Source organism: Tripterygium wilfordii, chromosome 9 (assembly GCF_013401445.1).
Source record: "Tripterygium wilfordii isolate XIE 37 chromosome 9, ASM1340144v1, whole genome shotgun sequence".
NCBI classification, from domain to species: domain Eukaryota; kingdom Viridiplantae; phylum Streptophyta; class Magnoliopsida; order Celastrales; family Celastraceae; genus Tripterygium; species Tripterygium wilfordii.
The window spans coordinates 1,314,016-1,338,167 of record NC_052240.1 but is presented as its reverse complement, the minus strand read 5'-3'; the positions used below and the strand labels follow the sequence as shown (position 1 = coordinate 1,338,167).

The 24,152-nt window shown below is 39.3% G+C and overlaps 5 protein-coding genes across 7 annotated transcripts; 3 read left to right on the top strand and 2 right to left on the bottom strand.

Annotated features, from left to right (window-relative positions):
- Positions 1-64: 64 nt before the first annotated feature.
- On the top strand, positions 65-9,575 carry LOC120006154 (abnormal spindle-like microcephaly-associated protein homolog). Of its 2 annotated transcripts, none has more exons than XM_038856079.1 (20): positions 65-834; positions 1,220-1,688; positions 1,791-1,876; positions 2,006-2,119; positions 2,231-2,419; positions 2,553-2,618; positions 2,871-2,927; positions 3,267-3,389; positions 3,483-3,599; positions 3,917-4,024; positions 4,179-4,311; positions 4,720-4,857; positions 5,248-5,424; positions 5,532-6,412; positions 6,811-6,988; positions 7,163-7,584; positions 8,105-8,294; positions 8,579-8,804; positions 8,887-9,039; positions 9,172-9,575. In XM_038856079.1, exons 1-20 carry the CDS (start codon positions 145-147, stop codon positions 9,260-9,262), a joined length of 4,608 nt encoding a protein of 1,535 aa, XP_038712007.1. In that variant the 5' UTR covers positions 65-144; the 3' UTR covers positions 9,263-9,575. The 2 variants fall into 2 exon arrangements, with proteins under 2 accessions (XP_038712007.1, XP_038712006.1); XM_038856078.1 differs by having other exon boundaries at positions 4,173-4,311.
- A 113-nt stretch (positions 9,576-9,688) lies between these two features.
- On the bottom strand, positions 9,689-12,410 carry LOC120006155 (zinc finger MYND domain-containing protein 15). 2 transcript variants are annotated; one of them, XM_038856080.1, is made up of 2 exons: positions 12,262-12,410; positions 9,689-11,922 (listed from the first exon to the last, which is right to left on the bottom strand). In XM_038856080.1, the coding sequence occupies exon 2, from the start codon at positions 11,868-11,870 to the stop codon at positions 9,984-9,986; it is 1,887 nt and encodes a 628-aa protein (XP_038712008.1). In that variant the 5' UTR covers positions 11,871-11,922; positions 12,262-12,410; the 3' UTR covers positions 9,689-9,983. The 2 variants fall into 2 exon arrangements, with proteins under 2 accessions (XP_038712008.1, XP_038712009.1); XM_038856081.1 differs by having other exon boundaries at positions 9,689-11,961; positions 12,262-12,379.
- A 159-nt stretch (positions 12,411-12,569) lies between these two features.
- Positions 12,570-17,023, top strand: LOC120006160 (polyadenylate-binding protein RBP45-like). The gene is made up of 6 exons (XM_038856092.1): positions 12,570-13,009; positions 13,846-14,320; positions 16,038-16,093; positions 16,171-16,301; positions 16,391-16,487; positions 16,582-17,023. The coding sequence occupies exons 1-6, from the start codon at positions 12,695-12,697 to the stop codon at positions 16,765-16,767; spliced, it is 1,260 nt and encodes a 419-aa protein (XP_038712020.1). The 5' UTR covers positions 12,570-12,694; the 3' UTR covers positions 16,768-17,023.
- Positions 16,942-19,416, bottom strand: LOC120006164 (mediator of RNA polymerase II transcription subunit 21). Its single transcript, XM_038856095.1, has 5 exons — positions 19,283-19,416; positions 18,664-18,888; positions 18,016-18,093; positions 17,859-17,910; positions 16,942-17,306 (listed from the first exon to the last, which is right to left on the bottom strand). Exons 2-5 carry the CDS (start codon positions 18,871-18,873, stop codon positions 17,230-17,232), a joined length of 417 nt encoding a protein of 138 aa, XP_038712023.1. The 5' UTR covers positions 18,874-18,888; positions 19,283-19,416; the 3' UTR covers positions 16,942-17,229.
- Positions 19,417-19,561: 145 nt separating this feature from the next.
- Positions 19,562-22,119, top strand: LOC120006156 (UPF0051 protein ABCI8, chloroplastic-like). Its single transcript, XM_038856082.1, has 2 exons — positions 19,562-21,118; positions 21,613-22,119. Exons 1-2 carry the CDS (start codon positions 19,670-19,672, stop codon positions 21,829-21,831), a joined length of 1,668 nt encoding a protein of 555 aa, XP_038712010.1. The 5' UTR covers positions 19,562-19,669; the 3' UTR covers positions 21,832-22,119.
- Positions 22,120-24,152: the final 2,033 nt, after the last annotated feature.

Genomic DNA, 24,152 nt, shown 5'->3' with positions numbered 1-24,152 from the left:
CCTAGCACGCCCCCCATCGGAACGTTACCGCTTTCCTCCCTTCAACCAACATTTCAAATTTCAAATTTCAAAAACCATCGTCTCCATCTCGTTCTCTCGCAGACAAAATTCTCCGAACACTCTTCTGCTAGAAACGACGACGTTATGGACGTCAACCACCACCCGTGCCCCTCACCGTCACCTTACCTACCGTGTTCTTCTTCCGCTTCGCTTCTGAAAGATATATCAAATTTCAAAACCCCTAAACGCCCCTCCCAAGCATCCAAACTTACCTCCCCGTCCTCTCAATTTTTCACTGCATCCAAACAAACACCGCGGTCTACGTCTTCTTCTTTTAGACGAGGTCGACCCTCTCTTGCTCCTTCCTCATCCCGGCACAAGACTGCTGCTGCCCGGAGGATCAAGGCCTTCGAGCTCGAGCAGTCCAAGTCTTCACGCAAGGCTCAAATCGTAAAGGAACAGTCGCTTAAGTCTCTCTCCAAGTCCCTCACCGTCTGGCTTAATTTTCTGTTAGAAAATCCAAGGTCTTGTGGGTGTGATTTGACGGTAGATTGTGATCGCAATGTGGGTAAGGGGAAGAGGGAAGGTGGGCTCGGAGGTGAGTTAGAGGTTGGAGTTGATGTGGCATGGCGGAACCCGAAGCGGCAGAGGGATTTGACATGGCGGGGAGATGATGCAGGGAGTAGGGAGGGGTTTTCGAATTCGATATACTTGCCATTGAAGAATTCACTGAAGGACGTATGCAGTTTCGATGATTTGACAGAGCGAATGCAAGTCTATTTGAGCTTACGTAGTTGCAAGGAGATTCTTGATGTGATGACTCGTGTGGCTAAGGTTTGATTAACATATGATCCTCTTTTTTTTTTTTTTTTGTAGTCATGTAGGATGTCATGCTAGAGTGCTTGATTTCACATATTGTTCTTAATATAAAGCAGCTTTAGAAAGCTTGATTATATGATTTTTATTTTGAACTTTGATGCAAATATTTTCTCTATGTTTTGGAGGAGATGGTGTCAAACTATTCTAGTTAATGTCCTGACATTTTAAAATGAATTTGATCATTTGGGAGAGCTTGTGGTAGCATTTTCAGGCTATTTTTACTTATATGTTATTATTGTGTAGTATCTCAGGATGATCAAATCCAAATCACAATTTGTATTGAATGATAAATAATTGTGTTTCCTAATGTTAATAATCACTATTTCCATTTTTGACTCAGAACATTGATGAGGGAAGGTTGAAAATGAAGTCACATTGCCCCATTGTAACAGACTTTGGAATGAAGGAGAAAGCCACTAAGATCCTCATGTCTTATAATCCTATATGGCTCCGGATAGGGTTGTATATAATCTTTGGTGGTGCGTCCTTGTTGATTGATGGAGATGATAAATCTGATGAAGCTATTACATTCTTGAAAATGATAATCGAAAGGCAGCTTTTCTCACATTCAGGACTGGCAAAAGCTTATGCCTATAACAAAAAGGTTGAGGGTCTATATAGACCAGGTTACTACGAAATTTTGGGGGATATCATATTGAAGAGGATTCTGATGCTGGTTCTCACACTTGATAGAGCTAAATGCCAGAGCAGTCTTCCTGTCAAGTTCGGAATTGATGGAGTGGATGGGGGTTCGCCTCTTCTATTTACATTGCAATCTGGTATTAAATCAAGTTGTCAAGTGATTCACGGTAATTGTTTGCTCATTCCTTTTTGCAGTGTTGTAACAAATATTTCACAACCGTACTCCTCTTTTAACAGCAAATTAACATTTCATATTTGATGGGTAACAGACCTTTTATCTTCAGACGTAATGCATGGAGAAGGTAATCTTCTTGCACATCTAGTGATCATAGGGTATGAAGTATCCCATGAACAGGTATGTGGTTCAACATAGGTATTGTGATTATTGGTATACATGCTTTCATAATGAGGTGTGATCAATATATACTATAGGCGCAGTAATCTAAATAACGTACTAATTTAACATCATATTCATATGGTTCAGTGCCCCCTTGTCGAGTATGACTTCACAGTGACAGATTTATTTGTTGATCTCCAAGATGGCATACGGCTTTGTAGAGCCATTCAACTCTTGCTACATGATCAGTCTATTTTTCCAGTTAGGTTTTAAGTTCATTTATTTTTAATAATAATGTGATTAGTGGTGTTCTTCACTTTAGAAGATTTTAGAAGTCAGTTTGAGATTGTATATTGTTGTATGATTGAGCAGAAACTGGTGGTTCCCTCGGATTCTCGTAAGAAGAATTTGGCAAATTGTGGAATTGCACTTCAATGTTTAAAGCAGGTTGGTGCTACAATATTTGATGAGGATGGAGTAATGATTATGGCAGAGGATATTGTCAATGGAGACAAGGAGCTCACATTATCCTTGCTTTGGAATGTTTTTGTTCACTTGCAGGTGAGTTGGTTTCTTATCTTTAATCCATATTTCATGCCCTTAGTATTGTATGATTCATGACTGACTAACTGACTGTTTCTGTTCATTCCACTGATGCTATTACGTATGCTTTTACTTTTCATTGAACCTACAGCTGCCACTTCTGATCAACAAGACAATCTTAGCCGAGGAAATTTTGAAAATTCAAGGATTTAATGTGGTATGTTTTCAAAGACATGTGATTCGTCTCACTTATTATGTCAAATTCAATACATTATGTATGATATACATTCGACTAGGTGATATAATTCTACCTCTTAAGTCGTAGAAAAATTCGGCCTCTAATCAAAAGGAGGATGGTGAGATTTATCTATTTTTTGGTGTTATTTCTTGCCTTTTCCGTTTGTTTATATATTATTTTCAGAGCTGCAGTTGCATTTGAGGTATTTTTTTATCCTTTTGTGTTGCATAGGATCCTTTGGATAGCAGCAGTTCTACCTCTTTAGACATGCTTTTGAACTGGATCAGGGTATTTGCTCTACTTCTAAAGTTTTGTTGTATTTTCGTGTATTGTCTTTGAAATCCTTTTCGTTTTCTCCTTTTGCTTTGACAATCAAGGGCTATCATATTACTGGTCATAATGTCATATGTTCCTGAGGTTTACATGTTATTGAGGAAATTATGAGTCACTCAATGCTTACCATTTTGTACACTTCATGTGCATCTTTGTGCGTGATGTTTTTTTAGTATGCCTTCAGTGCTTTCTCTTTCTTTTTTAAATCCATTTGTTGGATCTCATGTGTCATCATCGTATTGATTTTCGGACATATATATTTACATAAGCCACTGTGCTTCATTGCTTTTGCAGGCCATTTGTGAAAAATACGATTTCAAAATTGACAACTTTTCTTCGTTAGTTGATGGAAAGGCCATATGGTGCTTGCTTGACTTTTACTTCCGTAAGGAACTCTTTTGTTCCTGTTCTCTTAAGGTTAAATATTCTTCTTTCCCTTCCCATTTTGCTAGTATTTTACTTCTGCGCATCCTTCTTCCCTTGACTCATACTGTTTATATTTGTCCATAGGATACTTATGATATGAAAGGTGAAAAATCCATTATGTCGGATGCTGATTATACAGATGCAGTACACAATTATATGTTATCACAGAAACTGGCTTCATTGTCAGGCAATTTCCCAGAGGTAAAGGCTTGTTGATGTCTATGCTTACTGTTAAGCTTGAGATGCTACCAATAATAGATCCTTGAATTTTACTTCGAGGCATATTATGCCTTAAATGGAAATGCATTAAATAAAAAAGATTTGTTCTCCCCTTGGGAAGGACAGTTCTGAAAGCAAACCTTAACATTAGGATGCTATTAGGTTGGGCATACTGGTTAGCTGAATAAAAGATCATTCATAACTGTATAGACAAACATAAATATGTTTTGAGTGCGTCAATTTACAGTATTTAGCACAATGAGGTAAAATGTTATGCAATGATCAGAGTTTTCTTACAGGTTATGCAAATCAGTGACTTACTTGAACATAATGGTGCTGTCAGTGATCGGAGTATTGTACTTCTTTTGGTGTTCCTTGCATCCCAACTGATTGTAAAGAAAAGTGTGGTAATGCTGATATTCCTTCTTCTTTGTTCGTTTTAATATATTTATCACTTGTCCAAAGAAAGAACGAAGAAGTTAAAAGCACCATGCTAGTTCATAAATGGTTTGGTCATTGTTAAGAAGTTTTCTCAAAAACTTTAATATCTCCCAGGAGCAGCTGAATTTTCACAAATTGCTGGGCTGTGATTGTCAAAGTCCAGATAGTAGGAAACATTTAAGCACTGGAAGGTGGTTTGTGAATTCTGAACCAAGAGTAGAGCAAGAAAATACAGATGGGTTCAGCAGTGAAGGTTCTCATTGTCTTTTAGTGTCAGTTCTTAAGTTATCGTGTTTTGGCCAAACCTATATTTCAGCTTCACATGTAGTTGAAATTCCTCAAAGGGCATAGGTTCATTTCTCTAAGTGGAAACCTCTTATTAAAATGCTAAAGGTTAAAGTAATCAGATAAATTTATATTCTACTTTCCGAGCTATGGCATCAGTAAAGTTTCAGTTGAAACTTGAAACAGATTATTGGTCAACCTCTACTATATTGCTGCAAAACTTTTCTGTTTTTATCATCTCAAGAGCTGGGTTTTGTTATTTGAGTTCACATTTATAATCAAAAGTCATTGGGAAATGGACGTGTGATAATTGCTTTTATAAGTTGGAAAAAAGCTTGAGTTGTCAATTTTTTTCCTTTCTGATCTCCATTGACAGATGCTGCTAGAAGGTTTAAAGCAATTCAGGCTTGGTGGCAAGATATGGCTGACCAGAACTACAAATGTGTTGTAAAACCTGCTGTTTCTGTTTTGCAGTCCTCAAACAGAAAAAGTGTAGCTGACATAATTCAAAGAGGTTATTGCTTTTGTCGATACTATCGAAGATCCTTCATGTCTAGATTTTTATAGTTGTTGCAATTATCGGTTTATTAATATAATATGACATATCATCTACTAATGGAATCATCTTGTGCTTATAGATTATCTATGAGCAAGTCAGTGGAATTGGTTTGTTCTATTAATTTGGCGTAATCGTAAGTTAGGCAGGGGCTGGGTTTTTGGAGTGGGGTTACTCTTGTGTTGCCACTCAAGTATTTATTCTTAGCTGGCTCATTTATTTCCATGGCTTGGAATCTTCGTGTTAAAGACTTGTGAACTTATGTTCTTTTCTTGCTTAATCATTTGTTGACAATATTCTGGTCAATAACCTTTTCCTAACCTAGAAATCATGGCAAAATGCTTCCAGAAAATGCAGCAAAAACCATACAGTCGATGTTTAGGCAATTAACAGTACGTCGGAAGTTTTTGAAGACAATGAGTGCAGTTTATTATCTTCAAACTGTTTTCCGGGCATGTTTAATGGTGAAGCAGAAAGCCTTCTGTAACAAGATCAGAGCCTTTAGTGTTCAGGAGTTTTCATGTGGTACTTTTCTTCTCCAGTAGTTCAATTATAACTTTATAAGCCTTTTGTGCAAATTTAACAGGTCACTGATTTGGCTCGTCTGTCTGACTGTTTCATTGCCCATGCAGAAAGGGGGAAATTTCCAGAAACATTTGGAAGATATGTCCAATACATTGTGGACAGACGTTCTTTTGTTGAGTTAAAAAGATCGGTGTTGGTAATCCAGAGAGCAGCTAGGATTTGGATATCCCGAACACATGGGGCCAGAAGTACTATAACCTACAATGTATCTTCTGCTGACCCAGTTAATGCTGGCAATGCTACTCAGAAATATATTCATGGTCTGGCATCAAGGTCTATACATGTTGGGGTGGCCTCTCGGGTAGAGCAAGTTTCACTTATGCGCCAACCAAAGGTTCCAAGTGATCTTGAGATTGGAGCAGCAGTTAAAATTCAGAATTTTTGGAAGTATCACATTTACCACAAGTCTCTTAACTATCGGCACCTTGCAGCAACTAAAATTCAAAGTCATTTTCGGGGCTGGCTGTGGAGAAGGAGATTTCTTACCCAAGGCCGAGAGTTTTCCATAGTCAAAATTCAAAGTGCTTTTCGAGGCTTAAGAGGTTGGAGGGCTTACCAACAACACAAAAATGCAAGCAACTCAGTCGTTGTTATTCAGTCCCACATACGTGGATGGAGTGCACGGAGGGATGCTCGGAGAAATATGTATCTTTGGAAAAATCACATTGACCACAAGTCTCTTAACTATCAGCACGCAGCAACTAAAATTCAAAGTCATTTTCGGGGTTGGCTGTGGAGAAGGAGATTTCTTACTCGAGAGTTTTCCATAGTCAAAATTCAAAGCGCTTTTAGAGGCTTTAGATGTTGGAGGGCTTACCAACTACACAAAAATGCAAGCAACTCAGTCATCGTTATTCAGTCCCACATACGTGGATGGAGTGCACGGAGGGTTGCTCAGAGAAATATGTATCTCGTTTCTATAATTCAAGTAAAATTTTACTTTTCTGATTGACATATTTACTTGTTTTCATCCTTTAATCCTTGCAATTTCAATCTGGTTATCTGGATACAGACTTGCACAAAATTTAAATGGTTTCTTCCTTTTGTTACCGAACCAAACTCCATTACATGACTTTATCTAGAATGTTGGTTGTGAAAAGTAAAAGCATTTTAGGAGATAGGAATTGTAGCACAATGCCATATTATTCTGGTTATCTTACATTGCATGACTAATTTGAATAATGGCTTATTTATTCGTTTTGAGTTATTACTGGTTGTAGCTACTTTATGAAGATGTTGTAGTTTTTGCATCCGTTAGTACTCACTTTTACTTCTTTCGTTTCACCTGTAATCTTTTAATTTTGTACTTTATTCAAATGACTTCAGAGATGCTGGCGTAGCCGGTTGATAAGGAGAGAGTTTTTATTGCAAAGAGAAGCTGCAATAAAGATTCAAAGCAACATTCGACGCCTTAGGTGCTGGCAGATATTTCGATCTCACCAACAAGCTGCCATTAGAATTCAGCAGTTTGTGAGGGGGCATATTACTCGAAAGAGGCTCTTAGGTAGTCATAATTTTTTAGTGCTTGTTTGTTTTTTTGTCATGTTCTCACCCCAAGTGTTTTTTTTTTTTTTTTTTTTTTGCAATTTGAGTTATGCATTCCTAAAATTATAGATATCTATATCCGTTTTTTCCCAGAAAGTTTGAAAGCTATATGTCCTTTTCTTGTTTGATGTAGGGGCTTCTTCTTTTTGGGTGGCTACCCCTTCTCATCGTAAGCTCCAGTACAATAAAAGCAGAGTTTTCTATCAGAGTTCTGCAATAAAAGCAGTACTATGTTCAGTTTTAAAACTTCAAAGGTGGTGGAAAGCTGTTTTGTTGCTTAAACTGCAGTCAGCTGTTATTATTCAGTCTCATTTTCGAGGTTGGATAACCAGGCAAAAGTTCAACCAAAGGAAAGCTATTTTGTTGCTTAAACTGCAGTCGGCTGTTATTATTCAGTCTCATTTTCGAGGTTGGATTAGCAGGCAAAACTTCAACCGAATGAAAGCTGTTTTGTTGCTTAAACTGCAGTCGGCTGTTATTATTCAGTCTCATTTTCGAGGTTGGATTACCAGGCAAAAGTTCAACCGAAGAAGGCTCCATGTTGTTATCATCCAAGTAAGATGTCTGCTATCTCTAACTAGTTTTTATTATTGTAGTAAGATATGGAATGTTGGGATCAGACACATGTCTGCTGCCACTTACAATGATCAAATTTTATCTTATGGTTAATGGTTAGTAGCACTTTACGAAAAAAATTGATGTTTGTTGAATGTGATTGTGAGAAGCGCTGCCTATACTCTATAGAATATCTAACTGAGGCCTTGCTGGAATATTGCAAAATTGTGTCACGGCCAGAGTTTGTGTCTTCCTAGGTGCACTAGAAACACTGGTACACCTCTGTTAACACTTACAAATAAGAAGATTGAAAGTGATGGACTTTTGCGATTCCCATTTGTGGTCGAAAGTTCAGTTAAAGCATAGGAAAATCATAGTCACTAGTTGGATAATTGCTGAGGGGGGACTGTGAACACATTATCATCTGGATCTAAGCTTATTTCACCATTTTAATCCTTCTCTACCTTTTAGTGCTTTTGCATAATATTTGCTGTTTTCTAAGTTTTGAAAATTCTGACAGTCATATTGGAGGGGTTACTTGGCACGAAAGGAATCAAGCAGGCATCTACTGGATTTGCGCTTGAGAGTGCAAAAGTCTGCTATAAATGTTGATGACAGCATGCGCATAATTAACAGGCTCATCCATGCACTTAAGGAACTACAGAGCATAAAAAGCGTCAGTGGCGTTCTTCACATTTGTACAACTTTGGGTAAGAATAATTGTTATGGGGTTCACTTTCTGGAACATGATGCTCTATTAACTTTTGATTTGTCTACCTTAAATTTGTTCTTCACAATGCCCACACGGGCTTTCTTGAGAAAATTCCCATCCCACAATGTACTTAGGGTCTAATTGAGTAACCCTGTGGAAAAATGTTATGCCCCTGAATGATCCATAATTTCTCTCATGGATACTTCTGTTTTATTATTGAACAACGATATCCTAAAATATAGGTTTTGCGTGCATATACTCATCACAAGGTTTCCCTTGCAGACATGACGACAGGGTATTCAGAGAAGTGCTGTGAGGAGCTCGTGGCTGCAGGGGCAGTTGAGACTTTACTGAAGCTTATTCGGTCAGTAAGTCGAAGTATACCTGACCAGGAAGTTCTCAAGCATGCCCTTTCAACTCTAAGAAACCTTGCCCGGTTTACTCATCTGACTGAAGTTCTAATTGACAGTCGGGGATCGGTAGAAATAATTCTTTGGGAGTTTCTCAGGTTCCTTGTTTTTTCGTTTTCTTCCTTTTTCCTTAATTTCGCGTTGAGAATTACGTTAAGAATGTTCCGTTCCATCTTTCAGGAATAAGGATGCATATTTCATTGCTCATGAGATTCTGAAGAAGATATGTTCAAATCACAAAGGGGTTGAAGCTTTGCGCAAGTCTCCATCTCTGTTGAAAAGGCTTCATAGTCTTGTTGATGAATTAACGAGGAAAGCAAACATTGAAAAGAGGTCAGATTTTGGTTCTATGCATTGTTCAGTTTTTGCTGTTGCACTTGGTTTGAATCCAGTAAGAGCTTTGGTGATTTACATATTATAATCATAACTAGCATGACTAAAATCACTATGACACTACCTTATCAGGAAAGCTAGAGGTGTAGCTGCAAGAGACAATACTGAGAGAAGATTAAGAGCGGCTGTTGAACTCCTGCAACTTGCAACTGGCAGCTCTTAATTAATTGCACTCACTATTTAGGGGGAGAAATTAGTGTTAGGGACTTGGGGTTGTTTTTTTCTTTTTTTCCTGGATTGCCACTGAATTCACACGTTCAGTGGGATGACAAGGCGTTTATCTTGGAGCAAAGACTGACAATGGTTGTTAGGGTTTCTGTAATGTGCATATCTCTGCAAGTTTGATGGCTGGTATGTCCATAGAAGTTCTACAAACTAGAGGTGGTGTGGAGAATTATTGAAGTTACCAACTCTTCATCTTTGCTTGTTATTGTGTTCCTCTGGTCTTTGTAGCAAGATAGGGTCAAGTGCCATTAGAGGAAATGATGCTCATTAAAAGAGTTGATGGTTAATTGCATAGTCAGAAAATGTAACAAGAAAATTTCATCTCTGCAAGCGAAGATGATATTTCAGCACAAAATTTATCAGATCCGAGAACGGTCACATTGGCTCACTAAACAAAGCTTTTTATATATTGAGTACAAAACAAGCAACATTTTCCTACAGACAACACCACAGTGTGGCTTCATGAGAGTGAAGGTAAATCATAAAAAGAAATGATAAAAGAAAGCTTACTTGCAGTAGAACCAGTAAAAGTTAAAAAAACACTTGAAAGAAAATCTGCTTTATAATAATATCTCATTGAGAATCACCATGAACTGAAGCCATCACCAAGAAAGCTTAATTATGGTAGGAAAGCTTAATTATGATTCCATATTTTAAAATCATGTATTTACCCCAAGCACAAAACCGTTGCTATACGAAGGGAGATTGCTAGATGCTCCATTAGTCCTCACAGGAGAGCGAAATGGATTTGGTGTCACCGGATGAGTGATATGCAATCCAGCACCACGAAGAATCTGCTTGGCATTTGCCAATGAAATTTCAGACTGATCCGTGAAGAAGGCTGGAGCGTCGATGGATTTGATCAAATCAAGAGCTCCTCCCCAGCTTGCATAGCTATCCAATCTACAGTTGAGTGCAATTATAATGTGGGGAGATGGCAAATAGGCGGCTTCATCCTGATAAACACCCCTCACAAGATTCACCCTCACTCTGCTACTTATTCCTGAAGTTGTACCTGACAGATTGGTTGGAACTTCAGGTCCCACCATCACTATTTGCATATTGCCCCATCCGTTCAGCAAATGACCTATTTCGGCAAAGGCTGGCATCCAATCCAACTCTCCTTCAGGTCCAAGGTAATGAATAATAACCTCCTTCCCTTTAAGTAAAAGGTTCTTTGAACTGATACTGAGGGCTGTTAAAATGTAGTAGACTGTCAATGGGTGGGAAAGAATGTCAGCTACAGGGCTTGACAATGGCAATGACCGCAGGTTATAATACTCTGACCAAGCAGAAAGCAGGAGTGGGCTTGAGATCCCATCTCTTATATGATCGTGAAATGGTGAATCACTAGGGAATTCTCCATTGTCTAGCCCACCCCACGAATCCCACAACCCGCCTTTAATAGGAAGGAGACCAAATGGACAGTGAGAATAGCAACTACAGTTTCTCCTCCACATGCCTTTCTGATGGATTCCAAACAATTCAAGCCATTTGCAAGGCTGGTCAGCAAAGCAGGGGAACACAAAAATTTTCATTGCCAGTTCTTCTTCTCTTTCCATCATAGCCTTGTAAACCCCACACATGCTTTTATGTGTTTCTTTCCAGTGCTGCTTCTGACATTGAGAACCACAGTAGACCACTGCTCGACACCGCCCACAGCAAAGAGACTGTTCTCCTTGAACTTCTCTCTCACACCTTGCACATTGTTTCAAGCCACCATTTGAGGTTATTTTGACATCAACAAAGAACTCTTCCTTCGGGGGTTCTGCGTACTTGGTAGGTGTTGAGCTTGTCTTTTCCACATAAGCCTGACCTGGTGGATGTGTAACAGTAACTGCAACAAGGTCGTAACCTTTGACCATTTCTTGAGGCCACTGAACATCCACTGTCTCAATAAATGGATCGAAACAGATCAACCTTGACCACTTTGAGCCACCTTCATTATCTACCTGAAGCAGGGGGTGCACTAGAGATATGGCTCTCATGAATGCATACAGAAACCTAAGCTCTTCAAGAGTTGGATTCCGAAACACAAGCTCACCCGAAGATGTGCAACGAGCAACATCAATTACAGGAAATCTGTCACTCCCCGAAACTTCCAACGACAAAGACTTGATCATTCTCCGATAAGAAGGAAACATCAACGACTCCGATTCATATGTCACTCTCAAAAGCTCAACATTTGGAATCCGGATTGTCTCTCTTGGCCCTGTCATCCTCTTAGCATCATTCTCACTCCGAAACATGTGAAACCCAACATCCCCACCATCCCCTCCAATGAACTGAACACATTGGAACAATTGTTTGTTGCTTGACCAGTCTGAATCCTTGCCAATACGAACACCAAAAAGATGCCCTGGACGTAACTTTTTCCATGGATCAGTCCTATATAGAGCTGCTGCGGCTCTATACATGGACTTGATGAAATTAGGAGCAATGCTATCAACCTTCATTAGGCATGTCCCAGATCCAGGACCAAGTCCAGGACCACACCCAAATTGCTCATGGAATCTACCAAACAGATTCTTCAAATGCACATCCATGATGGCCTTTATAATCAGATCTAAAACTCCAAAATTCAGCACCACCAGTAACCTAAAAATGCCGCAAAACCCTTCTTGTTACTGCATAAATCTAATAACAAAATTCAAAAGAGACTGAGAATTTCACCTCAACAGGTACACAGTATTGGCAAAATCCGTTTCTTAATCAAAATTGCAAAAACAGCATTCACAAACAAAGAACTTGAATGTCAAAAATAAAATTCAAGAAGGGGGTTACACCCTTTTCCGTGAATGTGATCGATACCGATGAAATCCAATCAGAATAACCTTTAAAAGCTACAGAGGCTGGATCATATCAAACAAACTGGAAAAATGACATAGAATATCAAAAGACGCTTATGTACTCGAAGAAACGAAGAGTGTTCTGTACCTGCTCGTGTATTGATGAATCAGGGCTCCATCTCAGAATCCAGACCCCGAAGAGGAGAGTGTTGCAGAATGCAGAGTGAGTGACTGAATAGGAAGGCGAGAGATCTGGTGCATTGACTGCCATGTAAAACTTTTTAAGGAAAAATATATTTGACGGTAACTAAGAGGAAAATTTTTCATTGACGGTACATGATGGTAGGATGATTAGGATCAACGGCCCAAAAAGAAGATGGGTCCACAAAGTTACATCTCGGTGCTTGTAGAGAAACATTACCCCACTCGACAGCCTATTCAACATCTGCCATGCCACAGACTACGTGTCCCATAAAAGTTCAAAGCTTTAATCAATTCTCTCGCGGCTCGCCCCGATCTCATATTCCCTGTCGCGCTATCTGTGATTAGGGTTTTCTTTTTTCCTTCTCTTTGTCGCCGTCATGATGCAGCAGCCAGGAGCCGGTGCGGTGCCACCACAGATGGGCCAACAGTATCAACAGCAAGCACCGCAGCCTGCGCCCTACATGATGATGATGCCACCGCAAACCCAACCCCCACACATGTGGGGCCCTCAGCCGCCGCATCATGCGGCTGTGCCTCCTCAGCAACAACTGCAACAGCAGCAGTCCCAGCAACCACAACAGCAACAGGGCCAGCCCACCAGCGCTGATGAGGTTCGCACGCTTTGGATCGGGGACTTGCAGTATTATATGGACGAGAACTTTCTGCTCAACTGTTTTTCTCATACCGGAGAGGTAGTCTAAATATGATTTCATACATATTTATTTGCTGATTTATTTTGCAACTGATTGAATAAAGATATGTTCTTCCTTTTTTTCATGTTTAAGACTTTGAATACGTTTTCACAGAGGGAAAATTTCGCGCGGATTGGTAGTTGTTTGGTTTCTGCTTTGGTGTTTATTAGTCATGCCTGTTTTAGAGTAAACTTAGTTTGAGATCTTCTTGTTCTCTTGGTTCTTTTGATGCTTGTTCCTTGTCACATTCTATGGAGTGAATTTTTTTTAGAGATTGTTTGCGGTGTTTTTGAAGCTGCTGATATTATACGAATGGAGAATAAAGGATGGATTACCCAAGCTAATTGATTAGGATGAAGAACTATAGGCAAAGGATTCATCTTGATTACATATGTTGGATGTGCATATTTGATTTGATATCTATCCTGCTTTCGGTGTTTTAACACGCTCACTTCTCTTGCACAATTGATAATATGAACCGTTCATATCTTAATATGATTATTTGTTCGGTGAAGGAAATTTTCTTTTGCTTAATATGGATATTTACCTTTTACGGAACAGATTTTCTCGCTTACGAAGTAGACAGTAAAATTTAGCATGATCGTTTACACTGGAAAAGCATGAGTCTAGCTCAAACCATGACGCTTTTTGCCTTGGAATCAGTCGTAGTAGATAATTTGTAGAGTTGCTCTTGCATCATGCTAATGGCCATCTTCCATTAATCAAGACCATCTTCCATTAATCAAGTTATAAAATTTTTACGTCAGCTATGTGTTAATAAACTATCAGACTTGCCTTTTGGTGTTTTCTGTTATTGAACTGCGATGCACCTGCAGGTTTCTTCTGTGAAAGTTATCCGTAATAAGCAAACTGGTCAAATTGAGGGTTATGGATTCATAGAGTTTATCAATCATGCTGCTGCGGAGAGAGTACTGCAAACATATAATGGTGCCCCCATGCCAAACGTTGAGCAGAATTTCAGGCTGAACTGGGCATCTTTCGGTGGAGGTGAGAAGCGGTCTGATAATACCCCTGATCACACTATATTTGTGGGTGACTTGGCTACTGATGTTACGGATTACATGTTACAAGAGACGTTCAGGGGCCGCTATTCCTCTGTTAAGGGTGCAAAGGTTGTGATCGATAGGCTCACTGGACGGACTAAGGGGTATGGATTTGTACGATTTGGAGATGAAAGTGAACAGCAACGTGCAATGACTGAAATGAATGGTGTTTTCTGCTCAAGTAGACCTATGAGAACTGGACCAGCCACAAACAAGAATACCATGGGTGCTCAGCAGTACCCTAAAGGTACCTTTGTCGTAATTGTTCATTTTACTATTCAGATATTACAATTTCTTGGTTTGGGTGCCAATTCTATATGTTTGGTATTAGTTGAATTTGATTCTGATTTTTTTTTAGAGCTTGCCACGGTTTAGATGCTATCATCATTACTTTTGATGCTAAGTTCTCAATACTATTCTTAAATTGATGATTAGTTATTTCTGTTGTCTTTTCTAATACTTTCTGTCATCCTTAAGTTTGCTTCCTCTCAGTTACATTCTTAAAAGCCAAGCAGCAGTTTCCAAAGTCATTTCCTTCCTGTACTTTCCTTAAAATTTGGGCAATAAATGCTATCGAATTTTAAAACTTTTAAAAACTTATAAAACTCCTGTTATCTCAGAGCAGGGAGTCAAGAGGCTCTATCATCTTGAGGCCTGGAATTGAGTTCAGCTGAAAGGGTTACCCTTTAGTTCGTGGCCTCACTTAGGTCAGTGTTTTCGGATTATTTCTTGTCCTTTATCTGAGATTTGTGTGGCATTCGTTATGCTACATTTTTTTGGTACCTTTCATTCGTCCTATGGAATAGCTGTCAGCCTCGTTGCAATTTTTTTACTTTTATTGGTTCTGAAAGATACACAAGTCAGGTAACTTTTTTCAGTTACTAGTGAGAGAATTTAGGTATTTTAGCTTTCCCCCTCCTGTTGGTTTCTCGTTCTTAGGTCAGAATTGTTCATTTCACTGTTCGCTCAAGTTATTTCTTTTTGTTTGTTTGTTTCCATTTTGGATTTTTTTTCCCCGATGGTAGTTCCCGTGGCAGCTTTTGATCTGTGCTTCTAGATTTTTTTCTGGATCATGTATTATTACTGTCAATGAGAAGTTTCTAGTATGGACAGTGAAGGTCTGAAACTTCACTTAGCATGGTGCTTACCTGTACAAGGCCAAACAAAGCTTAATCTTGCTTGGTACACCTGTAAAGTCTATGTCTTCTCAAAGCTTATTCAGCATGGCTCTCTTGTGTCTCCTGGTCTCTTGGTTGCACCATCTGTTTACCCGGGGGAAGAGAAGGGGAGGGGAATTGACATAGCTGGAGTATTTACTATGCCTAGTTGAATAGTACCATGTTACGGTTGTGCCATCTTTTATCGAGTGATGTAGTAATTCTTTTCAAGAAGTGGTGAACTGTGTTTGCTAATTATGGGCATAGTTGTTAATAATTCTAGTTTTGGTGCTTATATTCTTTCATGTTTTTATTAGATTTGTTTGATTGATTTCCTACTGGCTGCTTCCTTTTATAGTCTTGATTCAGTTGAGAATCGAACACACCGTATTAAACTAATATAGAGCATTGCATATTTTGGCTGTTAAAATTATAATAAATCAAAATATCCAAGTGTTGAACCATTCATAGGGCTTTTTAGGTAATTTTTTTTTACTGTATGGAACCACATTTGTTCTCGGTATTCTCATAGTCCAATTTCCTGATGTTTCTATGCTTTGGCAATTTTTTTCTATGAGCTGATGTACAAGTTGAGTGTACTGTTGATGCTATTTTGGCCTATGTAAGTTCATAGGAACTTTCGTGATCCTCTGTTCACGTGTTCTGCAGTTTCTATAAGCTTATTTGGTATGTCGGGCAAAAAACTGCAATGGCGAGTTATGCTTTTTTCTGCCAGCATGTGGTCTCTTTATATAAGGGATACCATCTTTTTTTCATTCCTTTCATTGTATTATACTTTGTATGCAGGTTCATATCAGAATTCACAAGGCACTCCAAATGAAAATGATCCAAATAATACAACTGTGGGTCCTATTTACTTACCATTTGGAAATTATGTTTACTCACTTCTAGTTGGGATTTTGACTTAAAGTTGATGCAGATTTTTGTTGGTGGGGTGGACTCTAATGTCACTGAGGACCATTTGAGACAACTTTTTAGCCCATATGGCGAGTTAGTACATGTGAAGATTCCACCAGGCAAGCGATGTGCTTTTGTTCAATTTGCTGACAGGTGAGTTCATCTGCTTAATATTACTAATGAGTTTATAAAGGAAAAATGCTGGTCTAATGGTGTTGTACCGGGAATACTCGACGCAACAGAAGCTGTGCTGAGGAAGCATTGCGAGTGGTAAATGGAACTCAGCTGGGTGGAACCAATATACGGCTATCGTGGGGGCGCAGTCCTGCGAACAAGCAGGTTGATTAGATAACTTGACATACTGTTTTAAGTGTCGCGTTGTGGTGTGTCCCAATTGATCTTTATTGACTTGTGCATTTGTTGTGTTGTTCAGACTCAGCAAGATCCAAGCCAGTGGGGTAGCGGATACTATGGATATGCACAACAAGGATATGAAAATTATGGGTATGGAGCTTCTGCTGCACCCCCGGACCCGAACATGTACTATGGAGGCTATTCTGGGTATGGAAATTATCAGCAGCCCCAGCAGAATCAGCAGCAGCAGGTGGGATATAGCTGAAAAGTTTTGGTAATATAATAGTGTGGTATTGCCCATAGTAAGACATCCAAATGATGCTCTACTCTATCCCCCTCCTGGACTGATTCTATGGGGGAGAACCATAAGTTGTTTATGTTATTCTCTTGCCAGAGAACCTCGTTTGTTAAAGATTTGAGTGTTGATTTTGAAATTCTGTTTTTTTATCTTTGGCTCTCTTCATTGACGTGGTTAACACACTGTCCTATCTTGTTATTGGATGATGATACATTTATATTCACTAGCAGCAATTGTTGGCGAGTCTTGTTTGCCGTGAATGGCTTGGCATATTGGGTGGCTACGTCAGTTGAAATGCTCCTTGTAATGAAGGATTGCTTCCTTTCTAATCAAACAATACAATTATCATGGTTCTGTTACATGATTACGGTTACATTGTTAAAAGAAATGACGACAGAGAACTATATGAAGCACAAACGGAACAAAGTTCTAATCTGGTCTTTTCAAGTTGAAGCAGTTATCTGAAGCTTGGCCGAACAACTCCTGGACAAGTTTCAATTCCTTCTCTGGCAACATAGAAACCATAAGTACCGTCAGAAAAGACGAACTAAATTGCAGAGTTTGAAAATAAGAATGTGCAGAGAGGAACATAGATTGGGATAGAAACATGGACAATCAGAAAAAGAAAAGGAAATTTTATTATTCATACAATTCTCTTCAAATTTCACAACAGGTGGTATGCGAGCCACCAGAATCTATAAGATGTACAGTGATTAACATTTCTCAATTCTCATACATGATCCCACTGTTCTAACCTGCTAATCTGCAATTGCGGGGATTTGCAGAGGATTTCATCTTTGATATATGGCCTTGAATTCATTCCAAATATAGTGAAACACCAACCAATATACTAGGATTCATTTTGAACCTCGTTTATTTTGTTTGTCCTTGACTACAGTTGCTACTCCCTTGTGCGGTTTTAGACTCTATTACCAGGTACCAGCTTGTTAACAAATTTAAAGCGAGCGAAAAATATGTTCTTTAAAGCAGAGAAAGCTACTGCAAAATACTAAGAGTACAACTTATCCAAAAAGAAACTGGGAAGGAGGGCAATTTACCGGCAGCTTCCAGTTGCTTTTCAAGTTCTTGGCCAACAGCATCATTTTCAGCCTGAACAATGAGTCCCATGGATTGTTTTAAGTAATTAAGACACTATGCAACAATCTATGAACTATCAGACAAAGATCAGCAAATCAGTCTGTTATCTGGACAAACCTGGAGCTCTGCAATCCTTTTCAACTGAGCCTCTTCACCTCCCTCGGACAAAGGAAGTGCCGCAACCAATGCATCAAACTGAACAAAGAAAACAGTAGTGTATCATACAACCAACTCAAACTTACATTTTTACATTTTGAGTCCAGATAACTAATACTTAATGACAAGCACCATCTCCTGTAAACCATACTTAATTGGAATCTGCTAACGAACTTTATCTCTAGAAAAATACGTGAAATCAACTCATAATTCATAGGTAAAGGTAAAGGTAAACAACACTCGTGCACAAGGCTTCCACAATGGGCAAATCAAATCAAAACAAATGAACTGACCCCATAACAACTAGTTTGCGGTGAAGTACTTTATGCCAGTTATGGTGATTACTCCGAAACCAAACCAGGAACTGACCCCATGATAACTAGTTTGCAGTGAAGTAACTTGACCACTAGATCAGGGGTCTGCCCTTTACAAAAAATGCATACCAGCACAAAATATTAACAAACATTTTCAAATATGGTTCAAGGGCAATGTTGAATAGCAAGAATGCAGTAAAACTTTTTTGGTGACAAAAAGGATGCAGACATATTGCTCCAAAAGGCTACTGATTTAAAAGAAACTGCTGAATAGTGAATACGGATACGCACTGACCTGCTTAGCAGCCTTTACCAGAGCAGCACTCATAATCTTGGGTTGCTCAGCAAAACTTGTTGCATCTTCTGTAGGATTAGCTGGTGGTGGCTCAGGATAATTAGGAGACAGTCGAACAGAAGGAGAATCCCTCTGCAGTGCCCCAAAAGTATTAAAGGCATCAGCTGCAATTGCATTGACTTGTTCTTGTAATTGGGAAATTATGTCCATCTTTGTAACTTCTACCTGAATAAAGGAATCAACGGTTCTCATTATAAAATCCATCAATCTTAACACAAAAACCTAGTTGCATAAAACTAAGACCCGTGAAGCACCAATGAACAAAATGCAGAACCTACACTGATGCCAAAACCGCGAGTAGATAACAATTCATATTTCAGCGAATCCCTAGACTAACAAATGACTCATAAACCCTTAATGGGGCAGTCCTGATAATGAAGCAATTGACTAGTAGATGACCAAGAAATCGAAAGTCTCAAACTTGCACAACTGGAAAAGGCGCAAGACCAAGAATTGGAAATTAAAGGTGAGGAATCTTCGTATAGGAATTGAATTCACCATGAAAGTAAAAGATCATGCCCTAAAACATGCAATTACTAGCAGAAGAAGAGACATTAACCTCTTTCGTGAAAATTGATGTCGCGGACGATGAGAGCGAGAGGGACGGGTACGAAGCTAAAGAAACAACGATCGCAAAGATTTGAGAGGGGGTCTGTGGATTTCACAAGCTCTTGGGCCTGAGCCCAGGTTCAGGCCCGGGAATAATTTAGGATTAAGAACAAATAAAGCCCACAAATTCCACAAGATATTGGGCTTGAGCCTGGGCCGAGCTCAATGGTTGATTCTTGGATTGGCGGTGATCCATCCGGATTGTTGATGATCTTGTTGAGGTTTTCCTTTCTTTCTATCCACTCGGTGCGTGTTTGACACAGGACTCCAAATCATAGCAAAAATTTAACGACCATCTCCTCCTTTCGTTTCTCGGCCTCTATTTGCAGCCACAACCATGGCTTCTCTGCTAGCTAACGGCATCTCAAGCTTCTCTCCCCAACCTGTATCTGATCCACAGAAGCTGTACAAGACGTTACCTTTTCATCTAAAACTGGATTCTGTGAGACCCCCAAATGCGAAAGCGAGGTCCTTGAAGATCCGAGCCGATGTCGGGTATGAATCAAAGACTTTGAATTCGAGTCCGCCAGGTAACGCCTCTTCTTCAACAGCGATTAGTTCCGATGATAAAATCAGAGAGATTCTGCGAAATACCAATTATAAAGAGAAGTTTGGGTTCTCAATTGATATAGACTCTCTTTCGATTCCTAAAGGGCTCTCAAATGAAACGATCCGGTTAATTTCTTCTCTTAAAGAAGAACCGGATTGGATGTTAGAATTTAGACTGAAAGCTTTTGAGAAGTTTTTGAAGATGAAAGAACCTAAATGGTCTGATAACCGATACCCTTCTATTGATTTTCAAGATATTTGCTATTACTCTGCACCCAAGAAGAAACCCACCTTGAATAGCTTAGATGAGGCTGACCCGGAACTCGTTAAGTACTTTGATCGATTGGGTGTGCCTCTGAATGAGCGGAACCGATTGGCTAATGTTGCAGTAGATGCGGTTTTGGATAGTGTATCGATTGCAACCACTCATAGGAAGACTTTAGAGAAGGCTGGTGTCATTTTTTGTTCCATATCTGAGGCCATAAGGGAGTATCCGGATTTGGTTAAGAAATATCTGGGTAGAGTTGTTCCTAGTGAAGACAATTACTATGCAGCTTTGAATTCTGCTGTGTTTAGTGATGGGTCCTTTGTTTATATACCCAAGGATACCAAGTGTCCTATGCAAATTTCAACATATTTTAGGATTAATGCATTAGAAACTGGACAGTTTGAGAGGACTCTCATAGTGGCGAATGATAGGAGTTTTGTAGAGTATTTGGAAGGCTGTACCGCTCCTTCTTATGATACAAACCAACTTCATGCTGCCGTGGTTGAGTTATATTGTGCTGAGGATGCAGAGATAAAGTACTCCACAGTGCAGAATTGGTATGCTGGGGATGAGGAAGGTAAGGGTGGGATTTACAATTTCGTTACCAAGCGAGGCCTTTGTGCTGGACCTCGATCAAAAATATCGTGGACCCAGGTGGAGACAGGGTCTGCAATCACTTGGAAGTACCCTAGTGTTGTTCTAGAGGGGGATGATACTGTGGGAGAGTTCTATTCAGTTGCTTTGACAAATAATTACCAGCAGGCTGATACAGGAACAAAGATGATACACAAGGGGAAGAATACAAGGAGTCGAATAATCTCAAAAGGCATATCAGCTGGGAATTCAAGAAACTGTTATAGGGGGCTTGTTCAGATTCAGTCAAAAGCAGGGAATTCTCGAAACTCATCGCAGTGCGATTCAATGCTTATTGGTGACCGTGCTGCTGCCAACACCTATCCATATATTCAGGTAATTGTTTTTTTTTTTTCATTTATTTCCAGTAATCTAGTTCCTTTAATTGTCCACTCTCTGCTTACTGACTTTTGGATTATGTTTACGTCTAATATGATTGCATTTGCCACGCTGATTGGATAATATAGTTGCATTACGTTGTTTCTGATGCATTTAGGTCAAAGCGGCGGCTCTCCTAATTTATCCACTAGTCAAGCAAAAATCTGTGCTAAATAGGTTTCATCTTTCGATAATTGCTGCCATCTCTTAACAATAAATCTGTGCTCCTTTGTGAAATTCTGGTGGATAGGGAAGTGGGAGTTGAGTTGAAAGCTTGAATGACAATTTTTTTATGATGTAAATCAGCTGGATCTCAAGCTTTGATCATTTTGTGTGTTCTGCCGTTGCTTTAATTTCTTATTGCCTTCCTTTTCTCCTGTTTTTTGTCTGGAATTAGAGAACTTCTCGTGTCATTCTTCTTACACGGGAATATAATTTTTTTGTGCTATTAGGTGAAGAATCCCACTGCTCGTGTTGAACACGAAGCCAGTACCTCAAAAGTTAGTGAAGATCAACTTTTCTACTTTCAACAAAGGGGAATTGATTATGAGAAGGCCATGGCTGCTATGATTTCTGGGTTTTGCCGGGATGTTTTCAATGAACTTCCTCAGGAGTTTGGTGCTGAGGTTAACCAGCTCCTGAGCTTGAAGCTTGAGGGATCAGTTGGTTAGGCAGCTATGTGAGGGATAGTCAATAAAAATTTGTATTGGTTAGAATAACTTATCCTTTACTGAATAATTACTATGCTCTAGAAGTTTGGTAAGCTTTATCTGTACATACAAAGTGAGGAGTTCGAAGCTGTATACTTTGCAGTTGTGGATGTTAATTTATACATGTTCATGGAGAAAATACACCAGTTTGTGTATCCCTATGGTTTGCTTCAGCCAAGTTTGTAATAAATTTTGACATGAGACGTTTCTCTGTTATATTGACTCCATATACAAGTTCATTGCCGTCTATTTTTCTACAGTAAACTTTCCTCACTTTCTGCCTGCTGAGGGCAAACAAGTCACTCGCAAAAGCTGCATTGAGAATGAGTTTTGTTTTTAAGGTATCATGCTCTGTTTTATAGTCGCGGTGAATAAAGCTTCTATTGTGCTTCTTTTGTTTTGACATTATCAATGTTGTTGCCGTAGCGGATGTCCAAATAATGAGTAATTATGGTGTCGTTTTCGATTAAAAAAATGACGAGTTTGGATGAGTTTGTATGGTGTCGTTTTTCAGTTAAAAAATGTTGTTGCCGGTAGCGTTCATCTTTTCTTTAGGTTTTGCATATTCTCTAATCATTGTTAATTGCAAATCCATCAAATCTGTGGAAGATCATAATTTATAACTACATACATGAAGAAGAAAATGAAATGTCCATCAAGACATCCATATAAACATTCATGATTAGATCAACACCACTCCTACATACACACAAAACAATTCATTAGTATGAAGAAAAACAAAGAATACTGTGCAGGATGGTATCATGGGATGCCATGGCGGTTGGCCGTATCAACGGCTGCCGCTTTTCCATCCGATAGGTCACTGCCGGAAACAGTGGGAGCATCAGTGCCTCCGCCGCCTTGATTAGGGTTGACGGGGAGGTGTCCTTCAGTTCCATAAGCGTTGCGCTTGTAGTCCTCCAAATTTGTGTCTTTCAAATAAGGGCTACTCTCCATAGGCAACCCTTCTAGTACTGATTCTTTCTTCTGCCCTTCATGACTTTCTGTCTTCTGTATCATCTGTTCACTGCAATTCGACATCTCTATCTCTGAAAAAACCCACAAATGTTATTGAAAGATTAATTAGTTTTCATTACTCATGCTTTTAACAAAGTGATTGATGTCCAAGAGCTTCACAAAATTTAGCCATAGAGACCTCAAATTAAGGGCATTGCATTGACTTGTTCAGCCTGCTTTTTCTAACCACATATATACTTGGTATCTTAGGACAGATGAACAAATACAAAACTAGTATATATAGATCAATTCAATGCCAACTTACATATCATCTTTTCTCTCTACTAAAAGGAGTTTAACTTTTTAGAGAAAAAAGACTTGAGTGGAGGAGATCAAATGATACATAGATGGGGTCGATCCAGTTTTATCTCTTGTCAGCGTAGTGTAGACCATTATGATGACTCAAGATTCACACTTACTCAGCTATCCGAAAGACATAGTATGGATTGGGTTCATAAATTTGGACAAACCTTGCAGATGCATTGAACCCCACCGACACCATGACCAGCAATTCAGATTGACACACCGCCATTCTCCAAGCACAGCACCAACGCTGACGACAAAGACAGTTTAACGAACTCGCAAAGCCCAGAGAAGGCCCGCGAGCTAAGCCCAGTCCAGGTTTGCTTGCACTTGTCACTCTTCAAGTTCAAGATATATACAAACTGGGCCACCACCATTACGGCCCCACCAAGATAAGCTCAACATCACCGGTCAAACCCAAGCCCACCTATAAATCGCTGACACGTACGCGTTCTGGGGTGGGTGAGTGAGTGAGTGATTGATTCATGTATTATTATATTCATCACAACTAAATACTTATAAAGAAAGCCATGTTTTTTCAACTACAACCAATAACAGGATAAGACAACACTACATACTTGACACCTACGAAGGACGCAAGCAAAAAGTCAAGTGGTAGGAGAAGCTTATCTACTGCAAAGGAGGGACTCACACAACCGATGTGGGACATTCTGTGGTAGACACAGTGTCACACGCACATCACACACACACTCGGCCACACACAGCCTTTAGGTTTTTTCAACTACAACCAATAACAGAAAGCCATGTTTTGTTCTTGTTATATTGGAATTTAAATATATGCAGGAATAAATGGGAGATTGAAGGTGTTTTAAGGGATTTAATGCAATTTATCAAATCTCATAATGAATATAATAGTAATGATATTGGAATTTAGTGGTAGGTTTTGGTCTGCTGGCTGGTTTATTCCAATTTAATTTTCTGTCAAATTAATGCCAATTGAC

What these genes read in the sequence shown, in the direction of transcription:
- LOC120006156 (XM_038856082.1), top strand. Translation starts at nt 19,670, where the DNA reads ATGGCTTCTCTGCTAGCTAACGGCATCTCAAGCTTCTCTCCCCAACCT. An exon ending in ACACCTATCCATATATTCAG is followed by an intron (nt 21,119 to 21,612) that starts GTAATTGTTTTT and finishes TTGTGCTATTAG; the next exon opens with GTGAAGAATCCCACTGCTCG.
- LOC120006160 (XM_038856092.1), top strand. Translation starts at nt 12,695, where the DNA reads ATGATGCAGCAGCCAGGAGCCGGTGCGGTGCCACCACAGATGGGCCAA. An exon ending in TGCTCAGCAGTACCCTAAAG is followed by an intron (nt 14,321 to 16,037) that starts GTACCTTTGTCG and finishes CTTTGTATGCAG; the next exon opens with GTTCATATCAGAATTCACAA. An exon ending in GCAGTCCTGCGAACAAGCAG is followed by an intron (nt 16,488 to 16,581) that starts GTTGATTAGATA and finishes TGTGTTGTTCAG; the next exon opens with ACTCAGCAAGATCCAAGCCA.
- LOC120006155 (XM_038856080.1), bottom strand. Translation starts at nt 11,870, where the DNA reads ATGGATGTGCATTTGAAGAATCTGTTTGGTAGATTCCATGAGCAATTT.
- LOC120006154 (XM_038856078.1), top strand. Translation starts at nt 145, where the DNA reads ATGGACGTCAACCACCACCCGTGCCCCTCACCGTCACCTTACCTACCG. An exon ending in AAATTCAAGGATTTAATGTG is followed by an intron (nt 2,619 to 2,870) that starts GTATGTTTTCAA and finishes TGTGTTGCATAG; the next exon opens with GATCCTTTGGATAGCAGCAG. An exon ending in TTTGTTCCTGTTCTCTTAAG is followed by an intron (nt 3,390 to 3,482) that starts GTTAAATATTCT and finishes ATTTGTCCATAG; the next exon opens with GATACTTATGATATGAAAGG.
- LOC120006164 (XM_038856095.1), bottom strand. Translation starts at nt 18,873, where the DNA reads ATGGACATAATTTCCCAATTACAAGAACAAGTCAATGCAATTGCAGCT. An exon ending in TGGTAAAGGCTGCTAAGCAG is followed by an intron (nt 18,094 to 18,663) that starts GTCAGTGCGTAT and finishes TTCTTTGTTCAG; the next exon opens with TTTGATGCATTGGTTGCGGC. An exon ending in AAAGGATTGCAGAGCTCCAG is followed by an intron (nt 17,911 to 18,015) that starts GTTTGTCCAGAT and finishes CTCATTGTTCAG; the next exon opens with GCTGAAAATGATGCTGTTGG.